Source organism: Dermochelys coriacea, chromosome 8 (assembly GCF_009764565.3).
Source record: "Dermochelys coriacea isolate rDerCor1 chromosome 8, rDerCor1.pri.v4, whole genome shotgun sequence".
Lineage (NCBI taxonomy): Eukaryota > Metazoa > Chordata > Testudines > Dermochelyidae > Dermochelys > Dermochelys coriacea.
The window spans coordinates 79,492,722-79,514,947 of NC_050075.1; the positions used below are offsets into that span (position 1 = coordinate 79,492,722).

General features: G+C 43.1%; 1 protein-coding gene across 2 annotated transcripts in view; it reads left to right on the forward strand.

The window, feature by feature from the left end:
• Window positions 1–7,169: 7,169 nt before the first annotated feature.
• MCOLN2 (mucolipin TRP cation channel 2) overlaps window positions 7,170–22,226 on the forward strand; it is a 43,978-nt gene continuing 28,921 nt past the window's right edge. The window contains exons 1-3 of one of the 2 annotated variants that reach the window (XM_038414682.2): window positions 7,170–7,667; window positions 12,424–12,583; window positions 18,555–18,728. In XM_038414682.2, the coding sequence (XP_038270610.1) occupies window positions 7,540–7,667; window positions 12,424–12,583; window positions 18,555–18,728 (462 nt within the window). In that variant the 5' untranslated portion in view covers window positions 7,170–7,539. Of the gene's footprint in view, window positions 7,668–11,223; window positions 11,449–12,423; window positions 12,584–18,554; window positions 18,729–22,226 lie in introns of those variants that run through there. The other variant, XM_043520294.1, reaches the window with a different exon arrangement.

Consider the following 22,226-nt stretch of genomic DNA (forward strand, 5'->3'; position numbering starts at 1 on the left):
AACAAATTCTCCCTAAACTAAATTTCTAGCAAGTCCTTTTATTAAGGCTTATTTCACCAGCATTTTGGTTTTCTTGAATGCTGTTTGGGGAAACAAGTTCATTAGCTTGTAAGCATAGATTGCAATTTTTTGATTACCAAAGGGGCTAAGCATAATGTATACACCACTTAAAGCACTATTGCATTTGCAAGGAAATCTGAAAAGAAGGGCATCTGCCATTATAAACCATTGAAAGAACACTTCTCCCACCTGATTATCTCCTATTTCATCATAAACCTAGATGACCTCTAACTTTCTCTTGATTTTTAAACCAGTCTGCTAAGCCTTGCACAATTTAGCAAAAACTAAATCTGATTACAAGGCAGAGCAGTGTTATTGCCCTAATACAGATGGAATACCTGTAAGTAATTTGGAATGGCTAAAAGAGCTAGGGCCCATTACACAACTTAGCCCCTCCTGTGCAGTCTTCTCTAATACCTTGATATTGCCATATAAGGCAGAACAGGCTTACCCCAGCCACAAGCCAGGGGCAAGGTACTCTCCACATTGGACTTTTTTTTTGTTTTTTTTTTGTTTTTTTTTTTTATAGCCAGACTTCTTGGTTCCTGGAGCCAATGATCCTGTATTTGATGTGCTCTTGGAAATAACCTGTATTGACAATCCTGAATCTTAATCAATACACATTCTCCTTGTCCTCATCTAATGCTGAAGCCAAATGTCCTCAACAATTCTGGCTAATTAGAGAATGAAGGTTCAAGATGACTTATTTTGAGCAACAAATATGCTTGTTAAGTACAAGAAATACTGGACTAAAAAGCTGGAGTTGGATGATATGCATACTAAAAGACAGCAAATGTAGAAACAACTCAAACACCTTTCCTGTGCCTTACACAAAACTGAATTCTAGTTAGAAAATCTTAACTATATAATGTCTGGCATGTCTAAACCAGGAAAGAACATAGACATTGCCATAGATGCATCACTGCTTTGATGTTATATTGCAACTTCCTGTCTCAGGCAGTGGCCAATAACATATGCTTCACTGGAAGACTTGGCAGTGGCATAACTGTCCCCTAGGTGAGGCTTCTTCCTATCTCCTGTTAGTGGTTGACCTGTGCCCTGAAGCATAAAGCTTTGTACCTTGTCTATTTTGTTAATGAAGTTATGGATGTCCATACCTGTATAAATATCTCATTCTTTTCTGGGATCTTATTAGGCTGTTTGGTCCCAATGGTGTCCTGTGATAACAAATTCAGCTGGTTAACTACTCACTGAGAGGAAATGTTTCCTTCAATTAGTAGTAACTTTGCCTTTTACTTTCAGTACTGAATTCTCCTTTATTAAAATCCAATTTCCTCTTTGCTATACCGCTATTTGTATAATTATGACTTCCCTTATTTATCTCTTCCCCCAAATAGTCCCACTCTTTTCTTCAGTCTCTCCCCTCCCCTTTTATGTAGAAGCCTTTTTATGTCTAGGCTCTTGTGTCTCTACCTTTTTTTAAAGGTCTCATCCCTTCTGAGAGAGGGTGAACTGAAAACAGACTCTGGTGAAGGCACACTATCTAATTACATAATGGCATAACTCAATATTCTCTATCCTGTTCTTTCTACATGCTAACATTGTTGCCTCACTCCCCATACAGCAGGGACAGAACTTTTAACAACTCTGTAAGAAGAGGCTTAATCAAACTCTGTAAAGCTATTCAAAATGAGCTAGTTTTAATCCTATCCTCTGTTCCACCCTACAGCTTGGAGTAATCGGACACCATTTTACAGCTCCCAATGAAAACTGGGAACAGCGCCGTAGGATAAACTTTGCAAAGGGGAACCCTCTAGGTTTTGGTATGGAGGTGCTGTATAGCTGTCTTAATTCTTTAGCAGCTGCCTCGACCTCTCCCGTAAAACACTCGGCCTAAAAGTTGAACACTTTATTCCACAATTAAAATCAAAATCATGATTATCAAAATTACCTGAAAGGAGGCAGGGTTTATTAATCCTTACCCAAAGACTTTAGTGAAGCAGAGATTGCAGGAGGAGTGAGCTAGATGTTTTGTTTTACACTGGAACCTCTAAGAGTTTTACCTACCAAGCTCTCTGCCTCTATCCACAACTCAACTCAGTTTAAAATATGGAGGGGACAATAAACTTAGTTCCATCCCTCTGGAATCAGTGTGAAAATATTAAACTGAAGGGTTAGAGGCCAGATCCTTAGAGGTATTTAGGTGCCTAAATCTTGTTGATTTCAATGCAAGTTAGGGACCTAGGTAGGGTTGAAGATCTGGGCCTGTATGTGCACTTAAATGTTTCCTTTAAAAAGCTGAGGTATAAGCTTAGACCCCTTCTGAAGTAGTTTAAAAACTCAGATTTGAAAAGGAATGCAGGGCCTGCTCCTAGCCCCATCAGAAAGTCTGTTTTCTACTCTTCCCCACACCCTTGGCCTAAGTTTTTGTGTAATCAATATTTACTTATTTCTTGGTGGCTGGTCAACTTCAATCTGGACAAACTGAAGTGGACACTTTTTTTTTCCTTTGTGTTATTTGTATAAGCTGTTTTGTGGTGTTTAGAGTACTGTAATAGAAAACTATAATCAAATAAAAATTAATGGAGCTTGCACTATTCTAGCTGCTGGACTCATTAAATATATTGGAAATACTATCTGCACTTTTTTCCTTTAAATTTTTTTCAAGATTTATCAAAAAACAACTTTTAGGATAGGTAATGTTTAGATGTTCAAAAAGCTTGGGCCTGAACTTCTCCCACTGAAAGCATAGGGGACTTTGAAGTCAAGGGGAACAATACTTTGAGTATTTTAATTGTTCCAGTCTCAACCAGAAAGAGCTCTTTTGGCTGCTAAAACTAAGCTTGATACCTGCATATTTTTTTTTTTTTGGACACAACATGTAGCATCTGCCTAAATCCTGCTTTAATTTGACAAAAAAAATTTATGATTTAATATCTGTGAATTTTCTTTGGTATAACAAAGAGTGGGCCTTGGACTTCACAACTGTCAATAAGAAAAAAGTCAAACCAGGTTCCAGAAACTGGGATCCTGTTGTTCTTATTGGTTTAAACAATGAGCCATTATACATTCAATCTAATAGAGGAAATAGTTTTCTCTAGTATAGAAGCTCATTTTTGAGCTATCAGACTTTGAGCTTGCTGTGGCTAAACATTTAGATCATAGCAGAAGAGGGATTAGACCTGAGTTAGAATCCTGTTAAGAAATATATTAAATAAGCACAACAGTTGGGTTTAATGGAACCCAACAAAATGATAATGGAACCACAGTTATCCACAACTACCTGCCTACATTACTTATCACATATCACCCTTTCCACTGACTGCAACACTGTTAGTTAACAGGACTCCTCAAGGTCCTGTTTTAATACAGCCTTTATTTAGACATAGTAGAGTCTAGGACCTCCATTCAGGGATAAGCACCTCCCAGTGCTAGGCACTACACCAAGGGTGGGCAAACTACAGGCCACGTCCGGCCCTCCAGCCGTTTTAATCCAGCCCTCAAGCTCCTGCTGGAGAGCAGGGTCTGGGGCTTGCCCCGCTCCTGTCAGGGAGCAGGGTTGGGAGCCCCTCTACACAGCTTCCGGAAGCAGGGGCATGTCCCCTCTCCGGCTCCTATGCATAGGGGCAGCCAGATGGCTCCCCTCTGCACACTACCCCCACCCCCATAGCTCCTATTGGCCGGGAATTGTGGCCACCTGGCTGTGCCTCCGGCTAGGAGCCAGAGGAGGAGACATGCCACTGCTTGTGAGAGCTGCATGAGGTAAGCTCCCTCCAGAGTCTGTATCCCTGAGCCTGCCCCAGCCCTGATCCCCCTCCCACTCTCCAAACCCCTCAGTCCCAGCCTGGAGCATCCTTCTGAACTCCAAACCCCTCCACCTTGCCCCACCCCAGAGCCTGCACCCCCCAGCCAGAGCTCACCAACCCCCACTGCCCCAGCCTGGAACCCCCACCCACACCCTGAACTCATTTCTGGCCCCACGCTCCCAGCCAGAGCCCTCACCCCCTCCCGCACACCAACCTCATGAGCATTCATGGCCCGCCATACAATTTCCATACCCAGATATGGCCCTCAGGCCAAAAAGTTTGCCCATCCCTGCGCTACACTAACACAGATCAAAACATGGCTGCTGCCCCGAAGAGCTCGCAGTCCAGCTATTTGTCTTTATTACAGTATTAGCTCATGGTTTTCCCAGAAACCTGACTCCTAGCCACACACAAATTTCTAGCTCAAAGTAAGTGGGGCTCTAAACTGTAGCTAGTTAGCCCAGCTCAACACTAAAAAGTTAGGCTGACCTTAGGTTGCCAACTTTCTAATCACACAAAGCCTTACTCTGTCCCTGCCCCACCCCCACTCCCTCCATCGCTTGCTCTCCCCCACACACACTCACTTTCACCAGGCTGGGGCAAGGGATTGTGGTATGGGAGGAGTGAGGGCTCCAGGGTGGGGCCAGAAATGAAGGGTTTGGAGTGCAGGAGGGGGTTCAGGGTACAGGCTCTGTGAGGGAGTTTGGGTGGGGGGGCCTAGGGGTTGGAGTGCAGGGATGTGGGTTCCGGGAGGGTGCTCAGGCAGGGGGCTGAGGTGCAGGCTCCAGCCAGGCGGCACTTACCTTGGGCAGCTCCCAGAAGCAACCAACGTGTCCCACTAGCTCCTAGGTTCAGGGGCAGCCAAGTGGCTTCGTGTGCTGCCCCCGTAACGCCGACAGACCCCAGTCATCCTATTTGCAGATGGGATCGAACCTGGGGCCTCTGGAGTTTAGCGTATGAGCCTGTATGGCTCTTAGCTAAGGCTGTATAGCAAACTCATTAATCTCTCTAAGTGGTCTCAGTGCCACTAGATGGGACAGAACACCACTCCTAGGAAGTGCATGGGTTACATACTTCCCCTAGCCGAGGAAGTGCGTCCTGAGCTTCAGAGACTTCCCAGCTGCAATCCCAGATGAGCCCCCACTTGTAACACCAACAGATCCCAGTCATTGGTGAGCGGGATTGAACCTGTAGTCTCTGGAGCTTAGTGCATGAGCCTCTACTGCATGAGCTAAAAGCCATGTGGCTCTTAACTAAGGCTGTAGAGCAGCAGTTCTCAAACTGTGGGTCAGGACCCCAAAGTGGGTCACAATCCCATTTTAATGGGGTTGGCAGGGCTGAAGCCGAAGACTGAGCCCTACTGCCTGGGGCCAAAGCCCAAGGGCTTCAGCCCTGGGTGGCAGGGCTCAGGCCTTGGCTTCAGCTCTGGGGAGGACTCAGGTTACAATCTCCCTTCCCCAGGGCTGATGTCCTTGAGGTTCAGCTTTGGCTCCCTGGCCCGGGGTGGTGAGGCTTGAGCAGGCTCAGGCTTCGGTCCCCCCTCCTGGGGTCTTGTAGTAATTTTTGTTGTCAGAAGGGGGTTGCTGTGCAATTAAGCTGTAGAGCAAACTCATTAAGTTTAAACTCATTAAACCCCTGCTGTAGAGCAAACTCATTAATCTCTTTCTCTCTAACTCAGGGGTGGGCAAACTTTTTGGCCTGAGGGCCATATCTGGTGGGGAAATTGTATGCAGGACCATGAATGTAGGGCTGGTGGAGGCAGGGGGTTGGGGTGTGGCAGGAGGCTCAAGGTAGGGGGTTAGGAGCTCAGGGCAGGGGGTTGGGGTGCAGGGTGCGGGCTCCAGCCCGGCATTGCTTACCTCGAGTGGCAGCGGTGCGCAGCAGGGCTAAGGCAGGCCTGCCCTGGCCCTGCATTGCTCCCAGAAGTGGCCAGCATGTCTGGCAGTGGCTCCTGGTGGTGGCGTAGGCAGCTCCGCCATATGCTGCCCTCGTCAGTGGCCAAAGTGAGCTGAAGGGGATGGTGCCTGCAGGCGAGGGCAGTGCATGGAGCCCTTGGACCCCCTCTTCCCCAGGGGCTGCGGTGCCAGCTGCTTCCGGGAGCGGCACGGGGCCAGGGCAGGCAGGGAGCCTGCTTTAGCCCCGCTGTGCAATGGAGCTGGCAATCCTGTGGGCCAGACAAAGCCCTGACAGCCGTAGTTTGCCCTCCCCTGTTTTAACTGGTCTTAGTGCCACTAGATGGGATAGAACACCACATTCAAGAGGTTTGTGGGTTACATCCCTGCTTGCAGGCACCATCCCTGCTGCTCTGGTTCCTGGCCAATGGGAGCTGAGGAGTCGGTGCTCTTGGCAGGGGAAGTGTGCAGAGATCCCCTAGCCACACCTGTGCCTAGGAGCTGCATATGCCGGCCACTTCTGAGAGCCATGCAGAGGCAGGGCAGGTAGGGAGTCTGCCTTAACCCTGCTATGCCGTTGACCTGACTTTTAGCGGCCTACTAAAATCTCCCAGATTGCTTTCAGTAGTCACTGGGAGATCAATGCCAATTCCTGTAGATTCCCAGCCAATCTGGAAGAGTTGGCCACCCTAGGCTGACCCAGCTACATCGCTCAGGAGGGTGAAAAATCCACACTCCTGAGAAAGGTATTTGGTCACGACAACGCTAGGTCAACCGAAAAATTCTAACCTCAATGTAGCTATGACCTCTTGGGGAGGTGGATTAACTACTATGACGGCAGAACAGAGTGACCAGCTAGTAAGTGTGAAAAATCAGGCCAGGGGTGAGGGTTAATTGGCACCTATATAAGAAAAAGCCCCAAATATCGGGACTGTCCCTATAAAATCGGGACATCTGGTCACCCTACCGCAGAACCCTTCCCGCTGCTGTAAGGACTGTCTATAGAGAAGTGCTACAGCAGTTTAGCTGCACCATTTGCTAGTGAAGACATAACCTTAGCCAGCGAGCGCTGCCCCTGGAGACAGAGCCGGGCTCCAGCTGCAGCCTGATTTACCAACTGCTAATCCAATCGCTCTGTGTAGGCTGTAGCAGGAGAGTTGGCTGGAGGTGTGGTTACTCCCTGTGCTCTGCCAGGGCACCTACTTGGCTTCTGAGCCCCTGCTTGCCACGTGGCACTGTTGTGACTAGCACGTTGGCGGCCCCAGGCTAGCGGGACTGGAACACGCTGGGTGGGTCCGACCTGTTGCAGCGGAGCCAAGCCCCCCCCCCCCCCCAGCAGCTCTGACTGACTGAGGTGCTCGTGAAGACCAGCCGCTGGCAGCGCGGACTTGCGCCTGGTGAAGGGGCAGCGCGGGGGTGGGGGGCTGGGGAAGGCGACCTGGGGGATCGGAAACCAAGGCCCAGGCAGGCAGCAGGTCTGAGGGGCAAGCGAGCAGCACGTGGGAAACAACGGCAGCCGCCTCCCAAGCCTGCAGCGCGCTGCGAGCCCCCAGCTCCTGCTTTAAAGCCGAGGCGCGCCCGGCCTTGCCGCCGGGAGGAGCGGGCGTCAGCGCTGCAGCCAGGCCGGCGGGGGGACGCTCCGGCTCCGCGGCCCCGACCCCGCCGGCTGCCCTTCCAATGCCCAGGGCTGCCGGCGCCGGGCACCTCCGCCCCGTTATCCTCTGTTCCGGGCTCGCCCGGGGCGCCACGTGACCGCGGATCAGGCTGCGGTGGCTTCGCTCGGCGGCCCCGGCTCGCCCGCTTCCCGCCTGCCCGGCTGCATGGGTCCCGCGCCCCGCTGCCAGCGCGCCGCCCCGGGCAGCAGTGGCCACGGCGGGGCCCCGCGGCCGGCGTGCGCCATGGACCTGTCGGTGGGGTACTTGGCCAGGGGCCGGACGCTGGTGACCAGGTGAGCTGGGGGCTGCCTGGGAGCGTGGCGCGTCGGTGGCAACGGGGGGGGTCGGGTAACTGGCGCGAGCTAGGAAACACCCCAGCTCTTCAGAGGGCTGGGGACCGGTCACCCCACTGAGGGGCCCTCGGGGAGCCTCCCCATCGCTCTTCCCCCTGAAGCTGCCCAAGCTGGTTGACTTGACTTTTACATCAGTGAGAGTTCGGAGGTTTGGGGTTTTAAAATCCCCCCCCCCCCACCAATGCCTGGCACTCGGGGAGCAAACCTGAGCGGGGCGGATGTTGTTGATCATAACGCTGCTCCCCTGTGCGCGGGCGGGAGGGTCCCTTGCAATGTCCTAAGCTTTGCTCTCCCCAGCTGAGCATGATGCAACTAGTAAATGAAACCGAAAACAGGAGAAACGAGACTTTTGGAACGGAAAGTATTGCTAGTAATAGGGGTAAGGAAATTTAATTTTTTTTTTTAAAGTGGATTTTTTTTGGGTGCTGGTGGATATATTTTACTTGGCACTTTGAAGGACTCTGGACCTGACTTTTCTCTCACTTGCACTGATATAAATCAGGAGTAATTCCACTGAAGTCCATGGAGTTGGAAACAGCATAAGAACTGTAAAAAGAAAAGGAGTACTTGTGGCACCTTAGAGACTAACAAATTTATTAGAGCATAAGCTTTCGTGAGCTGCAGCTCACGAAAGCTTATGCTCTAATAAATTTGTTAGTCTCTAAGGTGCCACAAGTACTCCTTTTCTTTTTGCGAATACAGACTAACACGGCTGCTACTCTGAAACCTGTCATAAGAACTGTGTAAGGGAGATCAGAATCAAGCCCTCACTGTCAGATGGCAAGGTTCCCCCTGGAATTGGTTAGATGCTCTTGCATTTCTCTGGGCAGCCCAAGGCATTTGAAATTTGCCATGGTGGAGGAGACCGAAAGTTAGGGGCAATGCAAAGGGCTTTTAATGGTCTAGGAATTGCACCTGAACAGCAACCACAACAACAAAAGCTTTTACCCAGCTGCTACTAGAGCCCATTGGATCTGTTTCCTTCCACAAACTGCATCTATCCATGCTCATCCCCATGCCTCTCACCCATGGCTGTACTGCTGCAGGTTTCAGCTCAAAGTAGCTTCTCATGTGGGGCTGAGACCAGCTGGTGCTGTGTTAACACTTATGTGGGAGTTGGCAGAAACCACTGGTTTCTCTAACACGTTGGCTCTTTCAGTGTAATATTTTCAGTCATGAGATAGGTGGCCACCTCTGTCTGTGTTGCTAATGCACAACTATGGAGACCTTTGGATCCAGTAATTCCCCTTCCAGGAGGATGTTCCTAGTAGTTCAGTTTATTGACTATTTAGAAGCAAATGTACTGTGAGAGAGGATTAAAGCAAACTAATTAAAGAGCAACAATATATCTCAAAGCACTTCCGTTTTGTACTGCAGAAATTAAGACTGCGAGAAGCTTAGGCCCCATCCTCCTTAGGATTTGTCACTCTGTCTTTAAAACTTCCAGTTAACATAAAAAAAAAAAGTTGGAACATTCCTTGTGTTTATGCAACACCAGTACAGACCCTATTATAATTGTTTCTGAAAACCATGCTTGAATCCTGCCAAAGGTGGTCTCAGACTGCCACAATTGATGCTGCAAGAGCTCTGTCCCCACTGACCTCGTCTACCCTATAACACGTTATGGTCAAACACCACTGAGAAAAGTTGAATTATTTGATACAACAGTGACTATGACTGAGCGGTCTTATAGATCAGGGCAAATAGTGACTAGCTGCATTTAATCACAGATGGCTGACACTGAACATGATTTAACCTGGGCTGTGCTAACCTGTCAGTCATGGACACTTCACCTCTGTGTGTGTCAATTTCTCTGTGTAGCGCTTTGCGATCTACTGATGAACAATGCTATATAAGAGCTAGGTGTCATCACTATTATTATGGTTATCATCCTGTACGTTTATCTAAATTCTTCATAATTGTGTTTGAACATGATAAAATTTTGTAATGTAGACAAATCCATTTGTGCTAGATTGGTGTATGTGTTAAAGTCATTAAGCACAGACCACCTTAGCATGGCAGTATTTAATAACAAGAGGACAGTCATGTTGAAGCATAAGATTAGAAAATGCGTTTTATTCCTGACTGGGACAGAATTACCTGTGAGACTTTGGGCAAAATCTCTTTGTATCTATATGACCTTGATTTTGGCTGTATTAAAATGCATGTCGTTCAAATGAGACCACCTTAGCAAGGGATTGAGGCCAATCTATATATCTGAGCTGTCCCCATCATTATTTACTACTCTATCAAGTTTTGTGTCATATACACACTTCACCAGCAATGATTTAATGTTGTCTCCAAAGTAATTGATAAAGATATTGGATAATATTTGGCTAAGAATAGGGATCCCTCTGGAAGCACCCTCTTCACTGATATTTGCATAGTGCTAACTTTTTTTTTTTAATCAGTCATCATGCAGGACTAAGTCAAATGCCTTACAGAAATCTGTTATGTCAACATGGCTACCTTTTTATCAACCAAATTTGTGATCTTAAAAAAATTATGTAATTCTTTATTAATTGCATTCTGTATCTGTCTTTCCAATATTTTCTTTGTTCTCATACCTAATATTGGTATGAGATTAGCTCCTTGACCAATTCTTTTAATGCTGAACATTTAAAAATATGTAATTATAACAGCTGCTGTGTAACATCCTCCTTAGTAAGTATTTGACTAACACTGTAAAATATGAATACTTCATCCTGCTTCTTTCAAAATACAGAATAGAAATGTGTATTGAATATGTCTGCCTTTTCTTCCTCGTGATAGACAATTTTACCATCTTTATCTAGTATTCGACCAGTGCCACTGATAGGATTTCATATGTTCCATAGGCTTCATATGTTTCAAAGACTTCCTTGTTGTTTTCCTTAACCTTACAAACCAGCAGTTAGAAAATGAAGACGATTGATAAGGGAAGTTGATGGTATCAGTAAAAATCTGTGGTAATTAGGGCTAAGGTTTATTGGCTGGAAAGGGCTACAAAAGAGTGGAAGTGCTATTATTAATTAACTTGCTTTTTTTTTTAGACGGGTGAATATAAAACAAAAAAAGAACCTCTCTCCAAATAGTAGGTCCTGATGTTTTAAAGAAATATTCATTTAAAAAAACCTTGTTGATGTTTATAAAGCTCTTTTCAGTATCTGACTAGACACAGAGTGCTGTCAAATGCCCAAAGGATGCAAACTGAAAAAACAAATTTTTTGTGTGCTAATTATGATATCTGAAAGCAATCTTTAAGTGTTGCTGGTAACTACGTTAGGTATACATTTTTCAGGCCGAAATGTGTGTTTTCATGTTGATTTCCCTCTAACCACTTTCCTAACATGGTTAAAACTAGCCCAGCTTGGTGCCTTGTTTTTCTTAGGGAAACTTTAAAATTACTTTTTCTGATTCCCTCCCCCCACCCCTGATTTTTCTGAAGGTCTCTTAGTATCTTTGTAATTCTACTGGACTGAACTCCTTCCCCCCCCCCTTTTTTTTAAATTGAACCATAAAAGCAGACTCTGTGTAATAAACCTAACCTTTGGGCTTCAGTGATAAGATCTATTTTTACTTGCTTACCTGGGAGTGGTACTGTACTGCTCTTCTAGTCTTGAAAATTACTTATACACTATCTCTTGGGTTTTTTTTGAGAAGAGGGTTGGTTCTGGAAATCACATGAGTTTTGTGGGGGTATGCTTCATGCAACATGCAGTACGTTATAGAATTCAGAACCGTAAGTACACTATACATTGCATATAGACCAGGTCAAACGGAGATCAGATATGAATGAATGCATGTTTGAAAACGTTAAATATGTATTTTCAAGTGTTAACCAAGACTGGGAAACTGCTATCCTAATATATAATTTTGGATATTGGAAATATTTTCCTGAAAGTCTAATGGGAGCAAGAGAACATGTTACTTTTTTGTACTGGCAAATGAAATTGCCTTTAATTCGGAAAAAAAAATGTACAAGTTGAGTCCAGATCTTTAAGACTTGAACAGGAAGTCAGCACTTGCTGCATTTGAAATAAAGGTGAGAAGGGAGAAGAGAAGGGGAAAGAAAAATTTCTCATTTTTTTTTTCACTCTATCAGTAAATATGACACCAAATGTGTACATCTTGTTTGTTTATACTTAAAACATGATGTTTTGGTGTGTTTGGAGACGTTTGGTTTTTACAGTGAATTTAGTGCTCGTAAAAAGTGCCTAACTGTTGGGCCTGTAAACTAAAAATATATTTATGCACAGGAAGTGAAAGTGCAGGTTTTTCCATGCTGCTTTGTCTGTGTGCTTCAAAGCCTAGACCTTTGGTCTCTGAGTACTTTTCTATAGGGTTTTAAAGGTCAAAGGAAGATCGTGGTTTATGTAAACAAAATGCTTCAAAATGTTTAGATTTAATGAAATTTTTTAAAAACCATTTACTAATCTGTATAGTGAATGGAAACTCATTTTATTGGGTGGAGGTAGGTATTTGGAGAATAGTCATTTAAATGCTGTGTTGAGATGTGCAGTTGGGATAGCGTAGTGTGATGAAATAGAATTGGTAACTACTAGACAATGTCTCTTCCATTTTACTATTAAAAACTTCGTTCCAGTTTGTACAAACCTCTAAGTCAAACAGAGATCTGTGAGATGAATCTGTAATATATGTAAAGTTTCTGCCAAGACATTCTGTGGGTTTCTAATTAACATATTATTTATGGCAGACGTATGATGGCTCAACCAGATTCAGATCTAGAAGAGGATGCTTTAAAGGAGGATTTGAAGTTTTACTTCATGAACCCATGTGAAAAATACAGAGCCAGACGTCAAATCCCTTGGAAACTGGGTTTGCAGATTCTAAAGATAGTTATGGTTACCACACAGGTAATACATATATATATATTTTTTACGTTCTTACAAAAAAAACCACACGTAGGTGGAGCAGAAAATCAATGGTCTTGGAGTGTTGCTTCCATTGGTTACTCTTTAACTATCTAAACTTCCTTCTTGGAAAAAAATTCAAGATCAGAGGTGAGGAAAGAACGCTCTTAAAGGAACAGGAGTGGATGTGGTGGGAGGAAACGATAATATAAACTAAACTCCTAAATGTTCTTTGGTCACCACCTTGGTGCTAACTGGAGCAATTTCCCAGTGAGGGGTTAACAGTGAAATAGAAGGTCAGATACTGCCAAAGACGTTTGTTTCAAAACAATTTTTTTCCCTAAATCAAGCACCTCATTTTGGATCATATGGTTTTGAATTGTTTGGCTTTATGCCACAGCACTGCCAATGCTCTTTGTGCCTTCTGCTCTTCACTGCACGTAACCCCCACCCCCCCACCCCATATCCTGAGGCCAATGTATTGTTGTTGTTATCAGAGTTCCAATCCAGCAACTGCAGAGCCTGCATTATTAATGTAACCGGTAACTCTGAATGTTTGGTTTGTATTTGCAAATGCTTTTCTAATTGGCAAGAGCAGATTGTTGACTAGGCAGTTAAAATCCTGAGCCACTTTCTCTGCTCAAGTGATGGATTACAGACAGTGCATTAATTTGGATACAGAGTCCAATCAGCAATTTGTTTTGATCTCTAAAATATAGGAATCTCAAGTGTGAGATTTAACAAAGTGGCATTTAATATATAGCACTGAAACGTACACTGAGCTGCATGGGTCAATGTTTGAAATTAACAGACCTGCCGGAATCAAGCAATACCTTCAGATATTACCTCCTGGCTAATATCCTCCAGACCCCCTTCTAGCCAGAAAGGGTGATCTCAGCCTTTCTTTTATATTTAAAAAAAAAAAAAAAATCTCCACCATTGCGAACATCAGTGCAGGAGTAGCAGCAGAGGAAGTACTAACGTAGACCGAGCTCCAGGCAATGGTTGGCATTCTAACTATTACGCTGTCTAGACAAGACTGACTCAAATGACACTGGTAACTGAAGTCCTGTATACAGTAGTGTTCCCACAATTGCTAGTGGAGTTTCGCTGCTGTTGAGAACAGTGGGTAGGGCTGCTTTGGGTGAGATGGAGTGGGGAAGACTAGTATGGGCACAGCCATGAGGATACCAATTCCATCAGGGTTTCTTTCAGAATATTATCACAAGCTAAGAGGTAATATTGTCTTGCTTGATTCTACTGAGCTGTTAGTGAAAGCCTTTTCCCATTGCCCAGGTCAGGGAGACACAGGTTATCGCGCTACCATCTATCGCTTATACACAGGGGCTTAATCATGAGCGGAATGAGGCAACACACCACTTCAAAGCCCATCCTAACCCATCCCATATCCTTCACCACCACTCAAAGTCCATCCTAACCCACAAGCATTAGTGCCTGTGCTGGCGATTAAACTTCTGGATTGCCATGCTTGCTGTCCCAATCTCTCCTCTGCTTGGTCTGAATGTTGAGCCTGACTCTCTTGGGGCAGAAGAGATACAGTGCTGCTTTGCTTTCTGATGCCACCAGCCAGTTCAGGTACCTGCGTTTTTTTGGCACCTTTCAGCGGTGCAGTGAAGTCTGTCACTACTGGTCGATCTTCAGCAGCTGATTGGGTAGCCAGGACGAGGAAGCAACAGAATCACTGAAGGGAAGTACATTGCTACTTAAAGGGGGCGGTCTTGCACACTTGTAGCAGGCATATGGGCAGGTCCTAATGACCATCCTTGTGTTTTGGAATGAGGCCAAGCTCCTTAGGGGTGACTTTGGTGTACTTCATGCTTATTCTTACAGGATTGTCCCTATCATTAGCTGTCTGACACTGAAGATAAACCACTGAGTTTCAGTATGTTAAGCCTGTTAATTGGTGTGGCTTTTTCCGTATGGTAAGGTGAAGACAATTTGTCCTTTCTCTGCTGGATTGCAGAAGTATATTTTAGTACAAAGTTGTGTTAGGGCTCCCTAATGATTCCACATGCTTTCCAAATCAAGACTGACAGCCCTTTCCTTTCCTTTCCATACTCTGGGGAAAGGCTCTAATGATACTGATATTGGCTAAACATTGCCATGAATTCATTCATAGAACTTATGTTAACAACTTTGCAATCCAAAGAGCATCTGAGTAGAACTGCTAAATCCCCTGAAGAACCTTGCAAACTTTTTGGCCAGAATTCAGCACTTGTTCTAAAGGCTGTGTGGATATAACCAGGCACTGATGACCTGGAATCCCTGTTCCGGTCATCCTGGCTGCAACCTGCCACATTACACAAATAGTTCACTGTGAATAGCATTGCTTTGTGTACTCATTTAGCCCAGAGCTAACTAGTTACCATCTAGGAGAGACCAGAAAGTACTTGCTGGAGAAAAAATAAATAGTTTTTATTTTTATATTTAAAGAGAGGCTCTCAGACAGTAATTCAGATTTCATATACTGTTAATGCTAGGAACAAGAATAGGGGCTTGCTTACCTTTTAGTGGGGATTTTTTTGTGTTCTCTCTCTCTCTCTCTCTCCTCTCCCTCATTTGGTTGGTTTCTTGCAGATCTTGAAAAATTATACATGGCTAGCCAAAAAACTAAACCTTTTAATCAGAGGCTAAGATGAAAATTAGGGAGGGAGGAAGAGACAATGTTCTAGTGGGACACTGGGTCCCTTACACCCTTACTGTTGTGTTTGGGGAGAGTGCTAGGATTCCTATCACTTGGGATCTCTGTTCAGAGGGTCTAGTTACGTATTTTCCTTTGACTTATGGAAGGGATATGGGGAATCTCTGCTAGTCTACATAAATCTCTATGAACAACTTCAGCACCTGACTCTGCTGCTAATTATAGCTTCCCCAAGGAGCATCTTTATAAAATTAACTTCATTTTTTGTCACTTTCAATGATGCCCATGGGGTTCTGAATAGTTTTGTTTCATTCTGGTGCAGTGCTCGGGAGCAGACAAACGAGAGCTGTCTGCAGACTCAGGAAGACAGCCTCCTTAATGCAGTTCTGTCTTCAGGCTAGGATAGTACTCTTTTTCTTCGGTGAAAGGTTAGATTATGAAGAAACAGATGTGTCCAAACACTTCATATTTGCCACTAACAAGTAAGAGAGTTTATTTTTCAAGCTCTGGGTTCCTTCCTTTGCTCTCTGCTTTTTCTGCTCTTCCACTGTGAGATTCCAATTACCTTACACTGTTCTTCTTTCATACCAAAATATATGTGGAGTAAACCACTTACATTTTTCTTATGAAAATTTTTTTTAAAAAGGGGGTTAAAGTGTGGTGATAGGAAACTGGCTCAGTAAAAATAGCAAGTTTTTGATCAATAGCTCTGTCCCCATGTGTATTCAGATTCTTATCTTCTTACATTACAGACTAAAACAATTTTTTAAAAATACTGTTCTCTATAAAGGCTCTGCATTGCTATGGATTAGTGGACTGGATTCTATTCTGTCTCCTACATCATCAACAAAACTGTCAGCTAAATTCTAATTACAGAAACCTTATTACTGGCGATAAAAGTGACAGAAAGAACACAAAGAAAAGGAGTACTTGTGGCACCTTAGAGACTAACACATTTTTTTTTTTGACATTCCGATCTCAGGGTGAGTTAGAAAAAAAAAAAAAAACTAAGTAGATTTCATAAGGAAGTGTTTGTGTGATAAACTTGAAACCACATTATGTTGTTTGTAGTCAACTTTGTTCACTATAATTGTACTTTTAATCATCAAAGCTCTTCAAATTCAGAGTGATTTCTCAGATTTGAATGACTTATCTCCTACTCAGGGAGGGCATGAGGTGAATGACTTGCTTTTGGATTTTCCATAGAAAACTTAGCTTTGCTGATTCAAATAGTTTCAAACACTTGCACTATGAATAAAATTACTGTGCACATAGTTAACAGAAGTGAAAATGTATCTCCTGGGCTATACTTGATGATTATGCACTAAGTGGCTAAGCTCCAAAATAAAGTAGTAAGAGTTTCAGTATTTCATGGCATGCCTGTCAGTGAAGTAAATGGTATTTTTCATTCCCTTGTTTTCAGCTTGCATCAGCTTATGCAAAGTGGGATTTTGTTTTCCAGGCTTTGGCAAAAGAGACCCTTTACTATTCTTTTGTGATCTTATATTGTAATTAGGGCTGTCAATTAATCGCAGTTACTCACACGATAAATAAAAAAAATTGTGATTAATTGCACTGTTAAACAATAGAATGCCAATAGAAATTTATTTATTAAATATTTTGGATGTTTTTCTACATTTTCATATATATCGTATTCTGTGTTGAAATTGAAATCAAAGTTTGTATAATTTTTTATTACAAATTATTATTGCACTGTAAAAATGATAAACAAAAGAAATAGTATTTTTCAGTTCACGTCGTACAAGTACTGTAGTGCAATCTCTTTGTCATGAAAGTACAACTTACAAATGTAGATTTTTGTTGCTGTTACATAACTGCACTCAAAAACAAAACAATGTAAAACTTCAGAGCCTACCTGTCCACTCAGTCCTACTTCTAGTTCAGCCAATCGCTAAGACAAACAAGTCTGTTTACATTTACAGGAAATAATTCTGCCCTCTTCTTATTTTCAATGTCAACAGAAAGTGAGAACAAAGATTTGCTTGGCACTTTTGTAGCTGGCATTGCAAGGTATTTACATGCCAGATATGCTAAATATTCGTATGCCCCTTCATGTGTCAGCCACCATTCAAAAGGACATGCTTCCATGCTGATGACGCTCATTTAAAAAATAACGCGTTATTTAAATTTGTGACTGAACTCCTTGGGGGAGAATTGTATGTCCCCTGGTCTGTTTTACTGGCATTCTGCCATATATTTCATGTTATAGCAGTCTTGGATGATGACCCAGCACATGTTGTTCATTTTAAGAATACTTTTTCACGGCAGATTTCACAAAACACAAAGAAGATAGCAATGTGAGATTTCTACAGCACTTGTCCCAAGGTTTAAGAATCTGAAGTGCCTTCCAAAATCTGAGAGGGACAAGGTGTGGAGCATACTTTCAGAAGTTTTAAAAGAGCAACACTCTGATATGGAAACTATAGAACCCAAACCGCCAAAAAAGAAAATCAACCTTCTGCTAGTGGCATCTGAATCAGAAGATGAAAATGAACATGTGTCAGTCAACACTGCTTTGGATTGTTATTGAGCAGAACTCCTCATCAGCATGAACGCATGTTCCCTGGAATGGTGGTTGAAGCATGAAGGGATATATGAATCTTTAGCACATCTGGCACATAAATACCTTGCAACGCCAGCTACAACAGTACTATGCAAATGCCTGTTCTCACTTTCAGTTAGCATTGTAAACAAGAAGTGGGGCAGCATTATCTCCTGCAAATGTAAACAAACTTGTTTGTCTGAGCGATTGGCTGAACAAGAAGTAGGACTGAGTGGACTTGCAGGCTCTAGAATTTTATATTGTTTTATTTTTGAATGCAGTTTTTTTTGTACACAATTCTACATTTGTAAGGTCAACTTTCATGACAAAGACATTGCACTACAGTACTTGTATGAGGTGAATTGAAAAATCCTATATTTTTTACAGTGCAAATACTTGTAATCAAAAATAAATATAAAGTGAGCACTGTACACTTTGTATTCTGTGTTGTAATTGAAATCAATATATTTGAAAATGTAGAAAAATCCAAAAATATTTAAATAAATGGTATTCAATTATTGTTTAACAGTGCGATTAATTGCACAGTTTTTTTAATCATACAACAGCCCTAATTGTAATGTTAACTTGCTTTTTTTTTTTTTTTAAAGGAGTCTGGTACTGACACAATACAGAAACTTCTTACTTTCCAATTTGTGCTAATTATAACTTAAAGATGTTAATCACTGTTACTATCATTAGTATGTTAATGATGGCATTGTATTCTGACTTGACTTTTTAATTTGTTTTAGCTTATTCTTTTTGGTTTGAGTAACCAGTTAGTGGTTTCCTTCAAAGAGGAGAACACTATTGCCTTTAAGCATCTGTTTCTGAAAGGCTACTCGGGAGCTGATGAAGATGATTATAGTTGCAGTGTATACACACAGCAGGATGTTTATGACAGCATTTCTTTTGCTATTAATCAGGTAAGTGTTTTGTCTGTTTCTATGTATAATAAACAGCATGAGTACTGCTTAAAAGTAACAGTCAATAAGATGTTGCTCAGTTTCCATTTTCTGTTCTGGTTAGTTTCATTCAGATTGCAAATGTCCTAACTGGTCGTCATCTGATTAAAATAAACAGTCAAAGTTAAGTTTCACTCAGTATTTATTTTCGTGTATATGCTTAATCTTCATTTTTTGACTATTAACCACAACATAAACAGTGAAGTTGTTCATATTAAATTATTAATTTCCAAACTTGCTGTGGCAGATGATTTGGGTTTTTACTTTAAGTAGAAATGGACCTGAATATAGATACATTTATAGTGAATCACAGCTTTGTAGCATTGTTGCCAGAAGTCTCAACATGGGAATGCGGTACTTCCAGGAATATCAGGACACAGCCTTAAGTTTAGTATGGTATTTTAAAATGAATTTGGATATTATAATTAACAACTCCCTTAAATAATTGTTTAAAAAATTTTAAAATAAAAAACCAGATTGTTAACATGCACATAAAATAGAAAATGATGGTGAAAACAAAAGGTTATGCTTCTGTAGAAAATGAAAAATGGAAGTCCTTTCTTGGTGGCTTTTAAATCACATGAGGGCCCAGGTCTCTTCTGTGGTCCAGTACAGTTCAGAAATATGGGGCTTTAAGTCACCCTTACTTGAGATTTCCCAGTTCGGAGACCTATGGGCACTTGTCCAATTGAGGCTCAATTTAGAGCAGCTTTAGGACTGCTCAGCATTTTGCAGACTGGTAATGGTCCCCATGCAGCCATTACAGCAGTCAGGAAGTGGTGGAATTCAAAGGCCATACCCCTTCTCCTTTGGCCATGTCCCCACTTCAGGGTTCTTTGCCTTCTGGCAACCCCCACAAGCTGTGGGAAATCCTCTGCAGAGCCAATCCGCTGTTTCTGCTGAAGTAGGCAGAATGAGACAGAGGATCTGGCCTGTGTTGTGTAAAATGGTGGTTGACTTGTACATGTCTCTTCTCAGTTCTCCTTGAGAATTTTCTTCAGTTGTACGGCTATTTTACTTTTAGTCTGTTATTTCTTTGCTTTTTATCTTTCCTTCCTGGTTTACTACTTTCTTCCTTCTTTTGTAGGCACTAAGGCTGATTTGAAGCCCCAGCTAGAAGACTAGTGAAAGGATAGATTTATATCATCGAGCAGGAGTCAAGTATGCGATACAGGCATCAGATATAAAGGTCTCTTTGTATGACATCTATATTCTATAAATGTAGACCTTTATAGAGGAGCTTTTTCCAGTCACTAGCTTAGGTTTGTTAGGGCTTTGCAGGTTTTCAGACTTTAACCCGTTTGGTTGAGTGACTTCAACTTATTTGGCACATGTATATGGCTGAGATTATCAAAAAAGAGGTCAGTGATTTGTGGGCACACAAACTGAGACCTTAAAAGAGCTTGGCTTATCTATTTTTTTTTTTTCTCTTCCCAGAGGTTGTGCTCGGCACTTTCTGAAAACCATGCCCCTTCTAGGTGTCTCAATTTGGGCACCCAAAATCACTAGCTTCTTCCTGAAAACCTTGGCCATGAGTATCCCATAACTCCAAGGCAACAGAATGCAGCCTACCTATGGTTGAAAAGTAATAATTTAAGTCTTGCATAATTGTGGAGGACTAAATGTGTAATGGACAATCCCCATGATATCTGAATTTTTTTTGCAAAAAAACCAAACTATAGGTACTAGATCATTGGTTCTCTCCTAATTTCTGCAAATAAGTATTAGACAGAACATACCCTCTCTGCTGATTTTCTTGCATTTTCTGTCTAATCTGGGTATTATTTTTATTATGGGGAAATTTATGTCAAAAAGATGTTCCATTATCAAATGTAACAAGCGTAGTTTCATAGAGTATCGAGATGATATGTTTGCCTACAAAGCAACGCAGAGTGCTGCAAACCGTTCCTTCTCAACATGCTGGAAATTTTTTTAGGGACCTTGCTTTAACTTCCTGTTCTGGTGATCCAGTCTGTAGGCGATGAATTCATGGATCAGCATGGCTGGGTAATTCATCCATAAGGAGGATAGTCAACTTTAGGAGAGTGTACATGTGGGGAAACCACTGCTAGATATGGTATCCAGGTACAGTAAGGAGTTCAGAGGACCCCTAATTTGCATAGCATCTTGACAGAGAACTGATTACGTCTCCACCTATTGAAGGAATGGTGTTAATTTCTTCATATTTTTCTCTTCCACTAACTTGGTTTTGTTACCTAGACTTACCTTCATTCATCTACTTTTAATCCAAGCATTGTTCTCACGTGGGTACTGGGACTCTTGGCAAATGGTACTGTCTGCATTTGCCATAAAGAAGATGTGGAGCTGAGTAGTGTTGGCTTGTTAATGGGTTTGGGTCCATCATCTCTTCTGGTGGCTTTAATAGACATTGAACAACAGGATCAAAAGAGTCTTGTGGAGCACCTTTAAAGGAGAGCTCTGTATGTAAATATGCAGTTGTCCATAACAAACATTTGAGGACTGATTTATGCTGCAGCTGACACTAGACCTTCCAAGTGTGTCAGCAGTATTCCATGATAACCTGTGAGGAATGTTGTCCATGGCAATTGGGAGACCTGGACCCTCTGTGATACTAGTTGTTCTAACACCAGGTTGGGATGTGTCTGGGGTGTTGTCAGAAGTAGGCTGAAATCTAAGGGCATGTCTAAGCTTGCAGAGTTACAGTGACGGGAGTTACAGCGCTGCTCGGAGAGCATAGTGTGAACCCACAACAGCGATTTCCCTTCATCAGGTGCCCGCACAATAGTGCGTTCACACTTGCAGTGATATTCAGAGCGGTGCACTCTGGGCAGCTATCCCACAGAGTATCTCTTCTTCTTCTGCCGCTAAGAGTTGTGGGAAGACGGGGGGGGGGGGTCATGGGGCATCCTGGGTCCTGTCCCAATGCCCCATGATGCATTGCTTCGCATCCCAGCAATCCCTGTGCTTCCGTCTGCATTTGGCACCATCTTTCAATGGTTTGTGTACAGCACTCTGCCTCTTCGGTCTGCAGGAATGGATCCCGAATTGTTGACCAGTATGCTGCTCGCTCTGAGCAGCACGTCACAAGTGGCAGTGGAGTTATTCCCTAAACTACTGTACAAAGTCAAGAGGAGTGCGATGTTGAACTCGCCACGCATAGTAGCTACGACACGAGATTGCTTGTGGCATTCACAGAGGTGCTGACCACAGTAGCACACAACTTTTGGACTTGGGAAGCAAACACTGAGTGGTGGGAATCGCATCATGGTGCATGTCTGGGATGACTAGCAGTGGCTGCAGAACTTTCGGATGAGGAAAGCCACATTCATGGGACTGTGTGATGAGCTTGCCCCAACCCCGTGGTGCAAGGACACTAGAATGAGAGCTGCCCTGCTGTTGGAGAAGCGTGTGGCAATTGAACTGTGGAAGCTGGCTACTCCAGACTGCTACTGATTGGTTGCTAACCAGTTCAGAATG